Genomic DNA, 18,580 nt, shown 5'->3' with positions numbered 1-18,580 from the left:
GAATGGTAGCAATGCACACACACAGTCATACCCCTCAAACTGCGCAATCTGCTTTTAAGATCGTCCCATGTTACAGGTGTCCTGCTTTCATTCCTCTCAGTGGTAAAGTACCGGGTCACCATCTGCACTGGCAATGTCAGTGGCAGTGGCACAGATGCCAGCGTCTACCTCAATATCATCGGTGACCTTGGTGACACAGGGGAGAGACTCATGTTCATGAGCCAAAACACTGTCAACAAGTTTGAAAAGGGCAATGTGAGTTCCTTATTCATAAAAACATAATATCTATGGAGTGACAAGTTCATGTAATTGAAATGTTGTTTCAGCAAATGGGTCCTAATACACCACCAGTGTGACTAACTAACTAACTTTTTGCTCTCTGTTCCTTTTAGCATGATGAGTTTCTGGTTGAGGCCGTGTCCTTGGGCCAGGTGCGTCGGGTCCGGGTGGGTCATGACGGCCGGGGTGGAGGCTGTGGTTGGTACCTAGACAAGGTGCTAATCAGGGAAGAGGGACAACCAGAGACTATGGCCATTGAGTTCCCCTGCGACAGGTAAGACATGACATTACACGTAAAATACTGTGCTACTGCTCATATTAATGACTCTTAAATGATAAATAATCACATACTACACACCACAACTATCACAATTATTTTGTTCAGAGTACAAAAATCATACATAACATGTGTTTCTTCATAACAACAAAAATAATAAGTGACACTCAGGCCTACTGAACACCTGTCTCTATTTTATAAACTGGACAAACTTTGCCCCAGTAGCCCCAGAGGCTCATTAGTAAGCTGACCACACCCAGTGTCACTAGTTCTCCAGTGGCATGTGTTTAAGTAGTTAGCCAGCTGATCAACCAGCTTGCCATTACAAATGGGGACTAAATGCATTGTTACCGGCCAGCTCGCTCTTCTCCAGTAACTGGAGATAAACCACAAGGCTGAGGTGCCGTATTACCTCTGGTGGGAGGGTTAGGGTTAGGTAGGATACTCTTCCTGTGTCTGCTGTTTAAAGGGAAAGGTCTGGCAGATTACTGTAGAAAAAAAAAACAAAACTATTTAATGTCACATAGATAGAACATAAATGAACACAAGTGTACATTTATCAATGCCTTTATTGATTTATGATTTATTTGATTTGTTTAGAACACATACACTACCAGTCAAAAGTCTGGACACACCTTCTTATTCAATGTTTTTTCTTTATTTCCATGACTATTTACATTGTAGATTCTCACTGAAGGCATCAGAACTATGAATGAACACATATGGAATTATGTAGTAAACAAAAAAGTGTGAAATAACTCAAAACATGTTTTATATTCTAGTTTCTTCAAAATAGCCACCGTTTGCTTTGATTACTGCTTTGCACTCTTGGCATTTTCTTGATGAGCTTCATGAGGTAGTCACCTGAAATCGTTTTCCAGCAGTTTTGAAGGAGTTCCCAAAGATGCTAAGCACTTGTTGGCCCTTGTGCCGTCACTCTGCGGTCCATCTCATCCCAAACCATCTGGATTGGGTTTAGGTCAGGTGACTGTGGAGGCCAGGTCATCTGCCGCAGCACTCCATCACTCTCCTTCTTGGTCAAATAGCCCTTACACAGCCTGGAGGTGTGTTTGGGGTCACTGTCCTGTTGAAAAATAAATGATGGTCCAACTAAACTCAAACTGGATGGGATGGCATGTCACTACTTTGAATAAATCGCTAACTGTGTTACCAGCAAAGCACCCCCACACCATCACACCTCCTCCTCCATGCTTCACTGCAGGAACCATGCATGTAGAGACCATCTGTTCAACTTTTCTGCGTCGCACAAAGACATGATGGGTGGAACCAAAGACCTCAAATTTGGACTCATCAGACCAAAGCACAGATTTCCACTGGTCTAATGTCCATTCCTTGTGTGTCTTGGCCTAAAGAAATCTCTTCTGCTTGTTGCTTTTCCTTAGCAGTGGTTTCTTAGCAGCTATTTGACCATGAAGGCCTGATTGGCGCAGTCTCCTCTGCACAGCTGATGTAGAGATGTGTCTGCCATTAGAACTCTGTGTGGCATTTATCTGGTCTCTGATCTGAGCTGCTGTTAACTTGCGATTTCTGAGGCTGGTGACTTGGATGAACTGGTCTTCCTTTCCTGGGTCGGTCCTCATGTGTGCCAGTTTCGTCGTAGTGCTTGATGGTTTTTGCGACTGCACTTGGGGACACATTCAAAGTTTTAGCAATTTTGCGGCCTGACTGACCTTCAGTTCTTAATGTACTGATAGACTGTCGTTTTTCTTTAGTTAGCTGATTGGTTCTTGCCATAATATGAATTTTAACAGTTGTCCAATAGGGCTGTCGGCTGTGTAGTAACCTGACTTCTGCACAACACAACTGATGGTCCCAACCCCATTGATAAAGCAAGAAATTCCACTAATTAACCCTGATAAGGCACACCTGTGAAGTGAAAACCATTTCAGGTGACTACATCATGAAGCTCACTGAGAGAAGGCCAAGGGTTTGCAGCGCTGTCAACAAAGCAAAGGGTGGCTACTTTGAGGAATATCTAAAATATAAAACATATTTAGTTATTTAACATTTTTTCTTTGCTACATAATTCCATATATCTTGCTTCATATATTTGATGTCTTCAGTATGTATCTACAATGTAGAAAGTAGTAAAAAATAAAGAAAAAACATTGAATGAGAAGCTGTGTCCAAACTTTTGACTGGTAGTGTATAATTACATACTTATTGTCTTTTCAATTCAATAATACAATACCTCAGTGTATATTTGGTGAATATAGGTATACTTTTACATATTCTCATTTGTCTTATTTTCTGTATATTTTGTTATTACAAGATTAATACACATATTTTTACTTAGCCTAATGTACATATTTTTTACATTTTTTATTTTCCTTTTCTATTTGCAACTGACTCAATTTCCCCTCAATGAAGTATTTCTGATTCTGATTCTGATTCCGATTCTGTCTATATGCTATTTGTCTTTTCCTTGCTGAATTGTTTACTCTGCCTGCTGCAATGACCTATTTTCTGCATGAGGATTCATAATAGGTTTTTTGGAAAGATCAGTGGAGAGATCAGCACATTTCATGTACAGGTGAGTAATTTCACAGTTATGAATCCACCTACATCCTGTGTGTTTTTCCGCAGGTGGTTGGATCGTAATGAAGACGATGGACAGATTGTCCGTGAGTTAGTTCAAGCTGGAGAAGGCCTGCGTCTCTTTAGTGAGTGTGCAAAGAATAGAAAATAGAGTTCGCTAGAAGAAGGCAACATTTTTATTCCTACTTTTGCCAATGACTTTCATGAAATTTTTATCTATTCTCAGATATCAGCTACCACGTTACGATAACAACGGGCAGTATAAACGGGGCCAGCTCTGACTCCAAAGTGTTTGTCAAACTGTATGGGGAGAAAGGCGATACCAACAAGATCCTGCTGGTGGTCTCAGACAACAACCTCAGGAGCTACTTTGAGACGGGACGCATTGACATCTTTACCATTGAAACTTTTGATGTTGGACAGGCATGTCCTTATACAGATACACTCACAGTTTATGAGACTCACACAATGTCATTTTGCTTGATATTTCAACGGTGGCATTATGCCTTCAGATTGTGATCTTTGATTTTTCTTTGGCTAAGACAGTCATTTGTGATTCCTTATTTTATTGTATCAATTTCCGCCATGTTTTTAGATCAAACGTCTCCTGATTGGCCACACCAATGAGGGCCTGAATGCTGGATGGTACCTGGCCAGCGTGCAGATCTCTGTGCCGGTCCATGGGAAGCAGTACATGTTCCCAAGCCACCGCTGGCTCTGTAAAGACGAGGCTGACGGAAAAGTGGAAGTGGAGATCTATCCTAGCGAGATCTTGGACATTGAACAATGTTGGTAACAAAAGACAGCATTATTAAGTATACTTAGAGTTCAACACTTGGAAATATAATAACGGCACACAATACAAACCAAATGAGCCCATCCTTTGTTTTCCACCAAGTCAGTGGTTTTCAAAGTAGGGTCCATGAGGGGAAAAGTATGAATGGTTGTTTTAATATGATGTCCAAATCTCACCATTTTGAATTTATTTGTTAGTATTCATCTACACAATTGAAGACTCGCAACATACCAAAATATCTTCTCATATCAGGATCCCAAAGGTAAAATCACTACAAATGGAGGTGTGTGCCTTAATGAAAGTCACCATGGAGGGTCTGGAACATGAAAAAGAACCCCTGCACTAAGTGACCTAAACCTGCTGCTGATGAGTTGTGGAGTACTGTTCTGTTCTCCATAATCCTTTCTCTTGTCATAACCAATGTGCTGCGATGCCTCCTCTTTTACAGTGATCAACTACGAAGTAACAGTAGTCACTGGGAACGTGCGTTCCGGTGGCACCAATGCCAATGTCTACTGCCAGATCTACGGAGATAATGGAAAAACTGAGGTTATTGTTCTCGCGACCCGCTCCAACAACTTTGAGCGTGGAACCACCGAGATCTTCAAGGTCTGTCTTTATACGTCTTTGCAAAGACATCAGGCTATGTGAATGAAGGGCAGTTGCAATTTGTGATAAACTGAATGATTGACAAACCAATCCGGTGACTGCTTCTGTTTCATACCTAACCCAGATAGAGGCCCTGGATGTTGGTAAGATCTACAAGATACGTATCGGCCATGACGGCACAGGCGTAGGAGCCGGCTGGTTTGTGGAGACGGTGGAAATCAGGCGTCTGACCATGGCTTTGGTGCGGACTGAGGTGAAGAAGGAGGACACCAAGAAAGACAAGAAGAAGGATAAAAAAAAGAAGAAGAAGGAGGAAGAGGTGGAGATCATTGAGGAGCTGAAGGAGGTGGTGGAGACTTTCAAATTTCCTTGTGGTCGCTGGCTGGCCAGTGATGAGGAAGACCAGGAGATTGTGGTTGAGCTGCTGCAAGAAGGCGTCGAAGACCTGGAAAGTGAGTAGAGCACAGTGACACCTGCATGTAGTGGCCCACTGTTATTTGCAATGTTTTAATTTTCTTAACATTTATAATGATTGTTTTATTAGAGAATTGGAGTAAAGAGGGACACCATAATTTGCAAAATGAAAAGCTCACTCATTATATGCAGTGTGGATGAGAAGTGTCTGACTGTGGTTGCCTCACAGTGAACTCGTATGAGGTTCATGTATTCACTGGGACTATGTGGGGGGCGGGAACTGATGCCAATGTTTACATCAACATCTACGGCGAGATCGGCGACACCGGAGACCGGCACCTCAAGAGGTCCAACAACCTTAACAAATTTGAGAAAGGCCAGGTGAGATTTAATGCTGTCTCGGCGGATACGTTAATGTAGTGTGAATTGGAGCACTCGCCTGGGAAGTCTGGCGCAGCTTGACTCTTTGTCCCTGATTTGGTGATAACTGCTCAGGAGGACATTTTCACCGTCACAGCAGTGGACCTGGGCGCTCTGAAGAAGCTAAGGGTCCGGCATGACAACAGTGGGGCCAGCGCTGCCTGGTTTTTGGAAAGGGTGGAGATTGTAGACAACAAAGATGAGACCACGTAAGTCGCATGACACCATGATCCAACAATGTTTTAATTTAGACTGTATTAATGAAAACAACATTACAATCAACAGCTACCATGGACAGAGTAGCTGGCCGGTTTGACTCCTGCTTTTCCTTAAACCTTGAGAAAACAGTTGCCATGTTCTTCTCCATCAAGCCACATTAACATCTAACTAATGTACTGACTAAAGGGGTGAAGATAAAAAAAAAAAAAAATGTTGCTGAATTTAAATACATAGCATTAATTTTTGACCTCACTCTCACATTAAAAAAAAAAAAAAAAAAAAAAAAAAAACATAAAAAGAACTGACCCATTTGTTAAAATTTACTCTAGCAAATTTTAACCATCTGATATCACACTGACTTTAGACTTCCACAGTTTTTCAGCCATGCTAAAAAGCTGGTCAAAAGTAAATCAGACCTGCACACATAAAAGTGAATCATTGCATAAATACTGCATGGACAAATGGATTTCATTTAATGCCCATTTCATCTAATTTGCTGTTTTAAACTGAAAACTTGCAACAGATCGCAAGATGTAAATGTTATTTTGTATCTATGCTGCGCCTGTGCTCACCTGCTCAGGGACTCGGGATGAAAATTGCTACGTAGCTACATCTCTGCACCGTGTATCAAACCTCTTGTAGCCTAAATCCTTATGTTTTAAACTGTTTTTGGTCCCCCTTGAACAAATGAATAAATAATAAATAAATCATAATAGCATATAAATGGAAAAATAAATCAGTCAATCAATCAATTCATAGGCTTCATAGATGATTTACACACTGCTGAGTCATTTTAGACCTACGATTAATGCCACTGATGTCAGAAAACCAGTGACTGCATCCTCTTACACAACAGACTCTGCAAGCTCTGCACATAATATGTCTGTAGAGCTCCACTTTGTGGCCTGAAATGGAACAGAGAAATATTTTGGGCGAGGCGCACAACTGCTGTCCTCAGGGACCCGGGATTAGTCTAAAGATAAATGGCTGGTTTCTGAAGGTCTTGTAGGATGTAATAAATCCCACAGTCCTAAGTAGGGAGACTTTCACTTGATACAATTATTATTTTTAGACCATACATAGTAGCACTTTTTTTTTTTTTTTTAAATGCTGTTTTAGGTACTTCTTCCCTTGTAAACGCTGGCTGGCTGTTGATGAGGATGATGGGGAGATTGCCAGGGAGCTGGTTCCTGTAGACGAGGCCTTCATGAAAATGGGTGATGATTATGACGAGGAGGAGGGCAACTCTGGACCCACGCTCGGTCTGGAGCAGAAAGGTGAACTGAGCGCCGTGGTCAAATCTGTGCGCTGCTCTTTACTTTTGTCTTACTGTCTTCTGAACGACGCCGCATCTGTGTAGTTTGACAAAGAACCCAGTCAGCCTCACAAAAAGTATAATGAGGCTGTTCTATTAATAATCAACAGCAATGCTTAAGATTTCTTTTGATTTGCTCCCATGACAGCCATGTCAACAACATACACATTACGGATAAAAACTGGTGACAGGAAGTACTCAGGCACAGACGCCAATGTGTTTACTATCCTGTATGGCACCAAGGATGACACAGGTAATATTTGAGAATACTCAGGCATTAATACTACAGTGTGTGTCTGTGGATATGTTCACAGATGCTTAATCATTTTGTCATGCATGCGTGTCCAGGTATAATAAACCTGAAGGCCTCAAAGACTCATAAGAACAAGTTTGAACGCGGTATGATTGATGAGTTCACTGTGGAAGCTGTGGACATTGGACCACTAAAGAGGCTACGTATTGGACATGACAATTCTGGTACAATAAGAGAGACTTGCTGTTTAGTAGAAATGATGCATAATTACTCGCAATACATGTACAAATACACAACATTGTGACTACAATGATGCAATTTGTGCCAACGTTTCAGGTGGAGGATCAGCAGGCTGGTTTCTTGACTATGTGGAAATTGATGCTCCATCTCTAGGCATAAAATTGTGTTTCCCCTGCGGACGTTGGCTGGATAAAGGGGAGGATGATGGGGCCATTGTCAGAGATCTGTACCCTAATCCTCTTCAGACAGAGTTTTACACTCCATGTAAAGCACACAGAGCCTTCCATCTGCATAATACACATAAAAGCAGCTGGAAATAGTTATAGTTTAAAGCACATAATGACTGATGGTTTTTTTTTACGTTGTAGTTGTGCCTTATGAAATCAAGACCTTTACAAGTGACGTGTTCGGAGCCGGTACCGATGCAGATGTCTTCATCGTCCTGTATGGGCAAGATGGCGTCTGCACCCAGCAGAAGTCTCTGTGTCTCAACAAAAGGGAGAGGACGATGTCTTTCAAGAGAGGAGCGGAGGACATGTTTATTGTTGAGGTACAATAAGTTTGTAAGGAAGCAGGATGAGGGGCGTCCCGGTAGCTCATTCGGTAGAGCGTGTACCACTTATCAAGGCCTTGACTGCAGCGGCCTGGGTTTGAATCAGAGCCCAGGCCATTTCCTGCCTGTCATCCCCCCTCTCTCCTCTGTTTTTCCTTTATGTCTCTACAGTAACTATCAAAAGGAGAAAAAAACAAAACAAAAAAGGATTAGTGCTTTGGAAACTAGGACAGCCAAGACCTACTACTGGGTCATCATCAAATATAGCCAGGTGCTTTCCCTTTGTGCTCTGACAATGCCACTGAACCCCTGTTTTCATCTCCATTTATCTAGGATAAAACCCTCATCTATTGCTATTCTAACTACAGTATATCCATTATACTATTACTGTGGTTTTAATATAGTGACTTTTTCAAAAATGATCCATAAAATTAAGCATATGTTTAAATATGATGGCCCATACCGATGATTAAATGATCAAGAATTAATGACACTCCTACCTGACTTAACTATTAGTTGTCTTTGTTATAATATACGGATCCCTTATGAAGTAATGGTGTTAATTAATACCGTGAATCAATGTATTCATTTGCATTAAAGGGCATGTGCTTGAGTTGTTAGCCCTCTGCAACCGGGCACTATCCATCTGCCTGATGAGTTACAGGGATGTGCCCCATCAAGCAAAGTCATGACTTGATTATATGTTTACAAGTTTCATGTTTACTTCACTCATCATGAATTCATGCATTAGTGAAAGTATTAACATATGCTGAATTCGTGTGCCATTGTTTTCAGTGTTTTTTCTACATCACTCCGTTAATGTAATATCTTTCTAATTATGTATCAGCAATTTAATAATGTTCTCTGCACAGCTAGAGGATATCGGGGATGTGATGGAGAAAATCCGCATCGCCCACGACAACCGCGGGATCAACCCAGGCTGGCACCTGGACAGAGTGGAGATCAGACGTCTGCTGAGGAAGGGAAAGGTAGACGCTTGGTCGCACCGTCACAACAAACACGTCACGCCACTTCAAAACATTCACAAAACTGACCCAATGATCTTCTGATACTAATATAAAAATAAGCTATTTTGCCTTACTCAAAAGTCAAATTCAAAACTCTAGATGAAGGATGACCTAACATTAAGTCCAGTTTAATGACGACAACCCTCATCTTATTAGTCTTATTAGTCATGCTTACTGACATCAAATCAACACTGGTTTTGGTCAGTAGGTGGAGATGTTCTCTTCACAGATAAAGATGAAGATATTCTGGGGCTGTTTTATTTGATCACACACACACACACACACACACACACACACACACACATACACACATCAAGGCACTGGTTCTGTGACTCTCTCTAGGGGTCGGAGACTACAATTTTCCCTTGTGAGCTCTGGCTAGCCAAGTCAGAGGATGACGGGGAAATAGTGCGAGAGCTGCAGCCCTCCGACATCATCACCGAGAAACTGGCACGGGACGGCAGCCTGAAGGTCACGGAAATCGAGGTGGACGATGCGCTGGAGAGTACGTCCACAAATATACAGATACAAACATACACACAACACAAATTAGCAGGATTCGTCCCTGCTTTGTTTGCTGCCTTTTCCCCCATTTTTCTGAGCATCCCTTTAGAAACTCAAGACATTTTTTCCTTCAGGCCATCAGCAACCCCAAATGACTGTCTGCCATGGCAGTGCCATCAAACTGTGATGGGAAACTGCTCTATTTTCACGCTGTTTTTTTTACTATTTGCTGCAAATTACCTAAAACTAATTCAGTGTGTATTGGTGTGTGACCATCTTCTCCACCTCAGCTCACACATACATCGTGACAGTAATAACCGGTGATGTGTATGGTGGCGGCACTGATGCCAATGTCTTCATCACCATCTATGGGGACATGGGTGACAGTGGAGAGAGGAAACTGAGCAAGTCTGAGACCAACAGCAACAAGTTTGAACGTGGATCTGTAAGAAAGCACTAACATTTGTAAATATTGCCATCATTTTGTACCTTTTTGCCCCTCTGGTACCCTAAGATTCCTCTGTCCCATGGAGTATGGATTGAGAAATCATCCTAACACACTAAACTATATTCGTTGATGTTGATTTTTCTTTTTTACATGGTATTTGCTTTTTCCCCTTAGGAGGATCGGTTCTCCATGGAAGCAGTTGACCTAGGAGTGGTTTTCAAGATTAAAATTCGCCATGATAACAGTATGCTGAGTCCCGACTGGTACTTGGACCAGGTGGAGGTGGTCGACTCGGATACGGAAGAGGTCTTCCTCTTCTTATGTGAGCGCTGGCTCTCCAAGAAGAAGGAGGATGGACGCATTGAGAGAGTCTTCTATGTCAAGGTATCATGGAGCAAATCCTTGTAGACACACAGCCAGAGACACCTCAGTCTCAGTGAGTGACAATAAATAGGAGTCAGTAAGAGAATTTCACAGAATCACAAATCATTCCAGCGTTGAGGCATTATCAGTCTGTTCTCTAATGTCTAGAAAAAGTGGGTCCATATACATTACATTAGCACATTTCTTATCTTATTCCTTTTTGTTTTGAAATCCTTCTGAAGTCTTTCAACAATTAGCCATCACTTTATGTCATATGTTGTACACACTTAGGCACCAGCTCCATCTGAGCAATCAGTGTCCAAATAAAATAGGAAAAAAAATGTAGTCATATGAATAGCTGAATTTGGGAATATTTGCACTTGGCTAGTTCAGAACCTTAAAAAAGTTAAAAGAGCCACATAAAGCAAGATTTTAGCCATATTAGCCATAATTAGAGCTTGTTTGCACCTATTAGTGATGAGTCTAATGCCTGCCTGAATTTTGAAGAAACAATGGAAGAGATAGGGAACGTCCAATAATCCATTCCGGGATAAGATAATCTTAGTTACGGCAGATGTCAGCTCACCAGTGAACAGTTCCAACAGAAGATATCACCTTCAGGGCCAGGCAATGTGACTTTAAATGATTGTAATTTTTTTTTCTAATGAAATTAGGCAATGCTGGTTTTAGACAATAATGTTCTGAAATTAACATATCAGTTAAGTTAACCAATAAATAAATAAATAAATAAATAAAGCCTCTGGCTATATGCATTCAGCTACTCAGCTCATTTGTCTAAACCTAGCCAAGATAGATAGATAGATATACTTTATTGATCCCAACCAGGGAAATTCTGGTGTTCCAGCAGCAACAGTAGAAACATATAATAAAGTTAAATAAAATAGAATAAAGGCTAAATATATTCAATAAAGACTATAAAGACTAAAAATTAAAAATATACATGAATGAATATGAAATGAAATATACAGATGGAATTAAGTATATACACCAGACTCTAAAGATTATCTCTCTATGCTTGTCTGATATTTTGTGCTTACTACAATACTGCTGTAGTCAGTAACTGGTAACTGGTGTTGTGTGACCGACATCCCAGCTTTAAATGTAAATATAGAGCATAACGCCTTGTTACATGCATGGTGGCCGAAGGCAAGCAACAGCAGGAAATGGCATTGTGCTGAATATTTTTATACAGCAGTCTGTAGAGTCTCTCTTGAATACACACAGACTCTGCGTATGAGTAATGCAAAATTCTTTTTGAAGATCTCAGCAATTACCCGTGTTTGTGTCTGTGCCCATGCAAACATGCCTGTGAGAGTGTTTGTGCTGTGTTCATTCAGGGCTATGAGGGGGTGAGAGAGAGTCTGAGCAGTAAAAAGAACCCCGCCCTGACACTGAAGAGTGTTGACAGCAACATGAACAAAAAGAGCAAGAAGAAAAAGGACATTGAAGAAGAGCTCCCCAGTAAGAAAAAGCAAATATTAATTAGTTATCAGTATCATGTGTCTGACATATAGTCATTACTAGCACTCTGATGGTGCATTTCATCACTAGTGCTATTCTAACGCAGACAGCTTTACATAATCACATGAATAAATAAGTGCCCTGCCCTTCCTGCGCAGTCATACCATACCACTTCACCATCTCTACTGGAATGGACCGGGACGCCGGCACCACCAGCAGGGCGTATGTGATCATTATAGGGGCCAATCACACCCAGACAGAGCGGCTGTGGCTGGAGCTGCCTGATGGGAGGAAGTGCTATGAGGCCGGCTCTCTGGAGACCTTGGAGGCCCACGGTTCAGATGTGGGGGAAATCAAAAAGGTGGAGGTGAGCGACCGAAGCTGTCAGAGCTTCAACGGGCACACGCATGCATCCGCACTAGTGCACACACACACACACACACACGCACACACTCGCACAGCTTGAAGTGATTGTCTCTCCTCCCTGCAGTTCGGTCATGATGGGGCCACTCCTGACAGTTGCTGGCTGGTTGATGAGCTGGCTGTTGCTGTGCCAACCAAAGGGGTCAAATATGTTTTTGCTTGCAAGTGCTGGCTGGCCAAAGATCGTGGAGATGGGCTGACCGCTAGAGCGTTCAACGTGTTGGATGCAGAGGTCATTTCCATCTCCCAGAAGGTATGTAAGTCTGTGAGCCATGTAGTACAGAATATAATTGCATTACTGTGGTCTATCATTAACACATACAGCAGTGAGTGTGAGTCACTTTCAGTCAAAATGGAATTTAAAAAATCAGTTTTTTATCTTGTTAGCGCATTTTCCCATGCCATACACATATGTAACAACACATGCAGAAGAAATATACTTTATTGGCTATTTCACCTTCCCGACCAATAATGCCGTCACAGCTTTTTAAACAGTCCCTCCTTTACTCCATCCATCATATAAAACATCCTAACAAATACTGCTACTGTGCTGATTTACATCATTTGCCACTTTTGAGTGATTAACATCCGACACTCACTCCTACCCATCCTACCCATTTCAGCTGGAGACGCATCACATTTTAGCAGAAAGATGCCCTCAAAATGCCATTTCAGCTTTACTTATACGAAGCGAACAGCATCACCGTCATCCTGCGGTGTCGACGTTCACTAGTTGCATGACAAATTCACACCTTGAGCAGTCGGCGGTTATTTGGGGAGATGCAGATGGCCGCGTTGAGCAAATATAGTACGGAAAATGAGTAAGATGTGCCCTCTCTGGTGTCAGATCATTTACGAGGTGACGGTGGTGACGGGCGACGTGCAGAACGCAGGGACAGACACAAACATTTTCATGGCTGTGTTCGGGGCCAACGGGAGCACGGAGGAGATGCTGCTGCCGAAGAATGAGGACAGGTGGACATCGCGCACATGCCACTTGAGGCCTGTTTCTTTGTCTCTCTCTCGTTCTCTGTGTCTCTCTGTGCAAACGCTATCCATCCTAGCAAGCTCTTCAGTTTTCATATTAGGTCTGAAAATCCTGTTATTCTTGGAACAACTGAAAAAAAAATCTGCCAGTGAGGTGACACATGCCCACCTGTTTCCAGTGGGTTTTCACTTCACTTATTAATATCTTCTGACGAGGCAGAATATGGCAGCTCCTTCCAGTAGTATTAAAAATATGATGCTTAATTCAACACAATTCCTGAAACTGGCATTGGAACCAAGTGAAATATCTCAATCAGTGGCAGCTTTGTTCATTTATTTTAAGAAAATTTAATTTAAAGAGTCAATAATAAATGAAACAGCACTATTTGGAACATATGTGCAGTGTCTCCCTCTCTCCCTCTCTCTCTCCCTCTCTCTCTCTCACACACATGCTATATGCTCTATGTCATATATTTAATGCTGCAACTAAAGGTTATTCTCATTATTGATTAATCTGTTGATTACTTCCTTGATTAATCGATTAGTTGTCCAGTCTATAAAAAGTCAGAATATGGTGAAAAATGTTGATCATAATTTCCCACAACCCAAGGTGACTTCCTCAAATGTCTTGTTTGTCCCAATCAACAGTCCACAGCCCAAAAATATATAGGTTACTGTCATAGAGGACTTAAAGATGATGGAATCAGAGACTTTGGAAGTTTTAATTTTAAAAATGACTCAGAATGATGAATCAATTGAATTTAGCAACATTGATTAATCAACTACTGGTTGCAACCCACTCACGTTATTCCTTCTTTTGACCTCTGAAATATAAATCAGAGTGAAGATTAACCCTTTCATGATGCTGCAGAATGTGAGCTCTGTGTCTGTGTGCGTGGTGTGTGCCAGGTTTGAGCGAGGTCAGGAGGACACGTTCAGCTTAGAGATCGATGACATTGCCCCGCTGAAGAAGATGAGGCTCCGTATCGATGGGTCTGGCAGCCGACCCGACTGGTTTCTCGATAAGGTCAGCTCAGTCGAAAGGCACGGCCTACCTGGCTCTGTATTGCATAAAATCTAGGTTGGGACGCTTTAACCAACCTGGCACTAGACTGTCAGAAAATATTTTCATGCTAAACATGAGAGCGAAACAAAGATGTGTCACCAGTTTTAATCATTCAGAACTAACCAATCATGCTCCATGCCCTGGATTGCCTTCACTCTTTCCAATTGTTCATTGGTTATGAAGTCGAAGCAGCAGATTTCATCACTAAAACATGAAGCCAGCAACATCAAAGGCAGAGCGGTAATTCCACAATCAATACTACAAAGCAGCCACAGTGTTGTGTTTGTGTTTGTTGTGTGTGTGTGTGTGTGTGTGTGTGTGTGTGTGTATCCTGCCCCTGTGTGCTGCAGATCACAGGATCATTCAGTCTATTATATCACACAGACAGATACACACTCACAAACACATCTATCCTTGCCTGCAGGAGAATGATTCACCCACCCACCGACCCACCTACCCACCCACACAGACACAGACACAGACACACACACACACACAGACACACACACACACACACACACACACACACACACACACACACACAGTAGGACCCAGAGTTCCTGGAGTGAGCATATTGACCCATTTTAGTCACCACAGTGTTGATGCTGGCATTACACACACACACACACACACACACACACACACACACACAGTCTAAGTAATGAGCTGTAGCACAGTGTGTACCCTGCGCTGTTCAGCCGAGGACACAGAAACATCCCTCTTCCTCTGCAATTCAAACGCTGCTGTGCAACACCTTTGCATTTTTTTTCTAAATGACATTTCATATTTGCAGTTGGTGCGCAGCGCTGTGTGTTGCTGCAGACAGACAGACTAATTAATGACACGGAGGCTTACATAGGCCGTAATATAATCAGCTGAATTAATTACGCTGACTGTTTCTTGGTGTGTTACTTCCCTGTTCACTCTGTGAGGACAGCATGATTATTAGCCCGCAAATTCAGCCTGATGTCTCCGGCCAGCGACTTTGATTAAACGGAACGTATTTCCTATGCAAATGTCTTTTCTGATAAAGGCACCGTTCCTGCAGAGTGGGAGAGCAGTCAGGAACAATACCCAGCCTCAGCCACTGCGAACGTCTCCTTGACTTGACCCTGCACAGAGCCGTATGTGTGCAGCATCACAAACAGATGTGCTCCCTTTATGGATTGCTGGGTCTATGTATTCAAAAGGACACAGCAGTGAGCTGGGAGGCCCGCCAGCATAGTAATCTGCCCAAATAAATATGCAGAGTGGGGAGCTAATACCGTTATGGCTGCCTGAGCCAAATCTTTCCTTGAATATAATGAAATGCCACCCATGACAAGTGATCAGACACCTTGGCAAAGGCAGATGTTTATGCACATAATACATAAGTGTTCATTTTGTGTAACACAGTATGCACAGCACTCATTTATATACAGCGTTAATGTATGGATTGCAGAAGTATGTCAAGAATGGATCCATATATATTCCTTATAAGTTAACCTGATTTTAGATACCTTCAGTTACTTGTGGGGATGCATGATAATAGTGGCACATCATATGTATTGGCCGATATTGGCTTTAAAATTAAATATCGGTATCGGCCCAAAATGAAGCTTTCTGCTGATAAAATGTGCCGATTTGTGAAATAGGTCAGATTTGCTGCGGTTATGGCTGTTCTGTGCCAGGATTGTCTCCGGGAGAGCATTATGATGTTCTCTGCAATTAGGTGGAAAATAATATGTGCGTTTATCGGTATTGACAATCAGCCAGAGCAGTTTGAGAATACTGACATATCAGTTATCAACAAAAAAAAAAAGGCAATATTGTGCATCCCTAGTTACTTGCATTCTAAAGTGAGAGTCAAGAGGGTAACAAAGCGTGCACATTCTCATTACGGTTTATCAGATTCTTGAGAGAAATATTCCTACGATTTTATTTAGGAGTGAATCTGTGACGGGCAACCATAAAAAAAATCAGCATCAGGATTTTGCATGACACGGGGGAAATTTAATAGCATGTTTGAAGAGCTAACTGTGTGCAACCAGGTGATAATGCGTAACCTGACCACAGAGGAGGTGTCTGTGTTCACCTATGAGGAGTGGCTGTCGTCCACACTCGGACCCAAGGGGACCATGATCTGTGAGATGGCTGCTGTGGTGGACGCGGAGGTGATGGTGGAGCTCACCACCTATGTCATCGACATCAGGACCGGTGACTTCACAGGTCAGTCCTCAACTCACGCAGGCTCCGAATCGCCAGCCCACCTACCCAAGACGCCTTGCTGGTAGGACATATCATAGAAAGGGAGGAAGCTATGAAACTGCTGGGTCATATTCTCATACATATTCATTACTGCATCACCAGCGTTTGTGAGTGCATTGCAAGCCCATTTATTAGGGATACTAGCAAGGTCGCACTGTAGCTCTTTCATGCAATCCTTGTGTTACGTTGCATAATGGAGTGGATATTATTTTATCTCCAACCCTTTACGGTATGTGGAACAAGGGTTGCTTCTTTCCAGTGTTACGTTTCTAAAAGTAATTAGTGTTGCTACACAGATGATATTCTCATTTCACTTCTTCAGTCAGCCTGCGGTTCGTTCAGTGGATTCCTCTTCATTCGACCTTCCCTTGTGCAAAAGGTCGGTGTTTTCAAAGAAATGCAAAGCCTCAAAGGTGGAATGAATTATCTTAGACTACCGCAAGGAAAGACAGAAACCTTCCACATAGTGTTGCTCCCTTCTTTCCTTGCGCAGTATTTTTATAGCTTGGTAGTGCAGGCTGATCAATATGATAGAGGAGAGAGACGTCTGAGCTGACTTCAAAGGACTCTCCTCTCTGCCCTTGGCAGTTACTGTAAGTTAAGACAGAGCTCTGCGCTACCACTGGGGCTCTGGGAGGAATAATGGGGAATAATCTCTCTCTTTCACATGCACACGCGTGCACACACACGCGTGCACACACACACATACACACAATACAGAGGCACCACAGCAAATAATGTAATGGACTCAGGCTATGCCACAAAACCACTACGACACCAAAGCTCTCGATCTGCAGTTATACACACTGTGACTGTCAGGGCGCTGTCAGTGGTACAGCTCTGCCATGCTCAATTTCAAGCTCAAGGTCTTAAAAAAGCAACTTCATTTCTTCAAATTACCAATTTTGTTAGCTCCCACACTGCAGGTTAAAATAATAATGCATGTCGTAGTCCAATTATCAGCTTTTGTCTCTGCTAGCAAATGGTAAATGGGCTGCATTTATGTAGTGTTTTCCTCTACTGAACAATCCACTTTACTGTACAGTGTTTGCCTCTTATTCATCCGATCACACCTACATGCATACACTGATGGCACAGGCTGCCATGCAAGGTGCCAACCTGCTCATCAGGAGCAGTTAGGGGTTCAGCGTCTTGCCTAATGGCACTTTAAAAATGCTCTTTGGATGGGCCGGGAGCCGAACCAGGAACTGTCCGATTATTAGACAACCACTCCACACCCTCAACCACATGAACCAAAAATTAGCAAACTGTTGAAGTGGCTTTCTGGAAAATATAAATGGGATATTTGAAAAATACCAAAAGTAAGGGCTGTGTTGCACAAGACATACTATGTTTTGTTCCAGAGGTCACAATACACCCGCTGGTTTCACTTTTATATCAATGCAGGACCAATGCAGACCCAATTTATTGGCTCATCCAGGGTGCCAATCTAAAGCATTCCATCATCCGCTTTGCTTCTTGGACCTCAAACACAGAGCTATGGTCTGATGTGGTCCAGGGAAAATGTCTCCCTGTTACCTTTCACCAGAGGTTCACATGGAAAACAGTTACAGCAAGTTGGAGGTACTCTCCAACCAGGAATGTAAACAGCCTGAAAAATCTTTGCAGCCTAGATGAAACAAAATCTGCACTTGTGGCAGTGCCTCATCTGCCTGTGAACGCTGCTGCTGCTAGACACGAGGCCGATGGGGATTGCTCGCTTCATTTAGAGCTGCAGCCTGCACCATAGGGACAGACAAGCTCCTTCCCTGGCTTGATCCCAGCCAAAGGAGCCACACAGTCTTCTTTTGGGAAATATGATTATTATGGATGTCAGCAGTAATGATTTGAAAAGCTGCTGTTTCCAAATTCCTGCAGTGTTGTACGGTGCAGACACATTTCAGATGTTGCTCATGAATCCCACACATTTTGTTAAACCATCCAGGGGGCACTAGCCTTGTAGTGCATGTGGGAATGCACAACATTTTCCCCCAATGTGGACGCTCTGCGCTACTTAAACAGGATTTCATGCACCTTATGGAGTGCCTGGCTTCACTCCCACTTCAAGTTTTCTGTGTCAGGTCTGATTCCAGTGTTT

The 18,580-nt window shown here is 42.5% G+C and overlaps 1 protein-coding gene across 1 annotated transcript in view; it reads left to right on the top strand.

Moving 5' to 3' along the window:
- The window catches only part of loxhd1a (lipoxygenase homology PLAT domains 1a), a 34,616-nt gene that overhangs the window by 10,997 nt on the left and 5,039 nt on the right, over window positions 1-18,580 (top strand). The window contains exons 14-37 of the mRNA XM_030065869.1: window positions 101-255; window positions 393-553; window positions 3,164-3,240; window positions 3,342-3,538; window positions 3,711-3,903; window positions 4,360-4,520; window positions 4,645-4,773; window positions 4,858-4,972; window positions 5,164-5,315; window positions 5,430-5,563; window positions 6,693-6,850; window positions 7,037-7,141; window positions 7,237-7,365; window positions 7,484-7,645; window positions 7,750-7,931; window positions 8,807-8,923; window positions 9,305-9,467; window positions 9,757-9,911; window positions 10,089-10,298; window positions 11,636-11,759; window positions 11,918-12,126; window positions 13,030-13,157; window positions 14,079-14,196; window positions 16,266-16,443. Coding sequence (XP_029921729.1) covers window positions 101-255; window positions 393-553; window positions 3,164-3,240; window positions 3,342-3,538; window positions 3,711-3,903; window positions 4,360-4,520; window positions 4,645-4,773; window positions 4,858-4,972; window positions 5,164-5,315; window positions 5,430-5,563; window positions 6,693-6,850; window positions 7,037-7,141; window positions 7,237-7,365; window positions 7,484-7,645; window positions 7,750-7,931; window positions 8,807-8,923; window positions 9,305-9,467; window positions 9,757-9,911; window positions 10,089-10,298; window positions 11,636-11,759; window positions 11,918-12,126; window positions 13,030-13,157; window positions 14,079-14,196; window positions 16,266-16,443 — 3,612 coding nt within the window. The remainder of the gene's footprint in view (window positions 1-100; window positions 256-392; window positions 554-3,163; window positions 3,241-3,341; window positions 3,539-3,710; window positions 3,904-4,359; window positions 4,521-4,644; window positions 4,774-4,857; window positions 4,973-5,163; window positions 5,316-5,429; window positions 5,564-6,692; window positions 6,851-7,036; window positions 7,142-7,236; window positions 7,366-7,483; window positions 7,646-7,749; window positions 7,932-8,806; window positions 8,924-9,304; window positions 9,468-9,756; window positions 9,912-10,088; window positions 10,299-11,635; window positions 11,760-11,917; window positions 12,127-13,029; window positions 13,158-14,078; window positions 14,197-16,265; window positions 16,444-18,580) is intronic.

This window comes from Myripristis murdjan, chromosome 12, assembly GCF_902150065.1.
Source record: "Myripristis murdjan chromosome 12, fMyrMur1.1, whole genome shotgun sequence".
NCBI classification, from domain to species: Eukaryota; Metazoa; Chordata; class Actinopteri; order Holocentriformes; family Holocentridae; genus Myripristis; species Myripristis murdjan.
The sequence above is the reverse complement of the archived record's forward strand: the minus strand, read 5'-3'. Positions and strand labels throughout refer to the sequence as shown.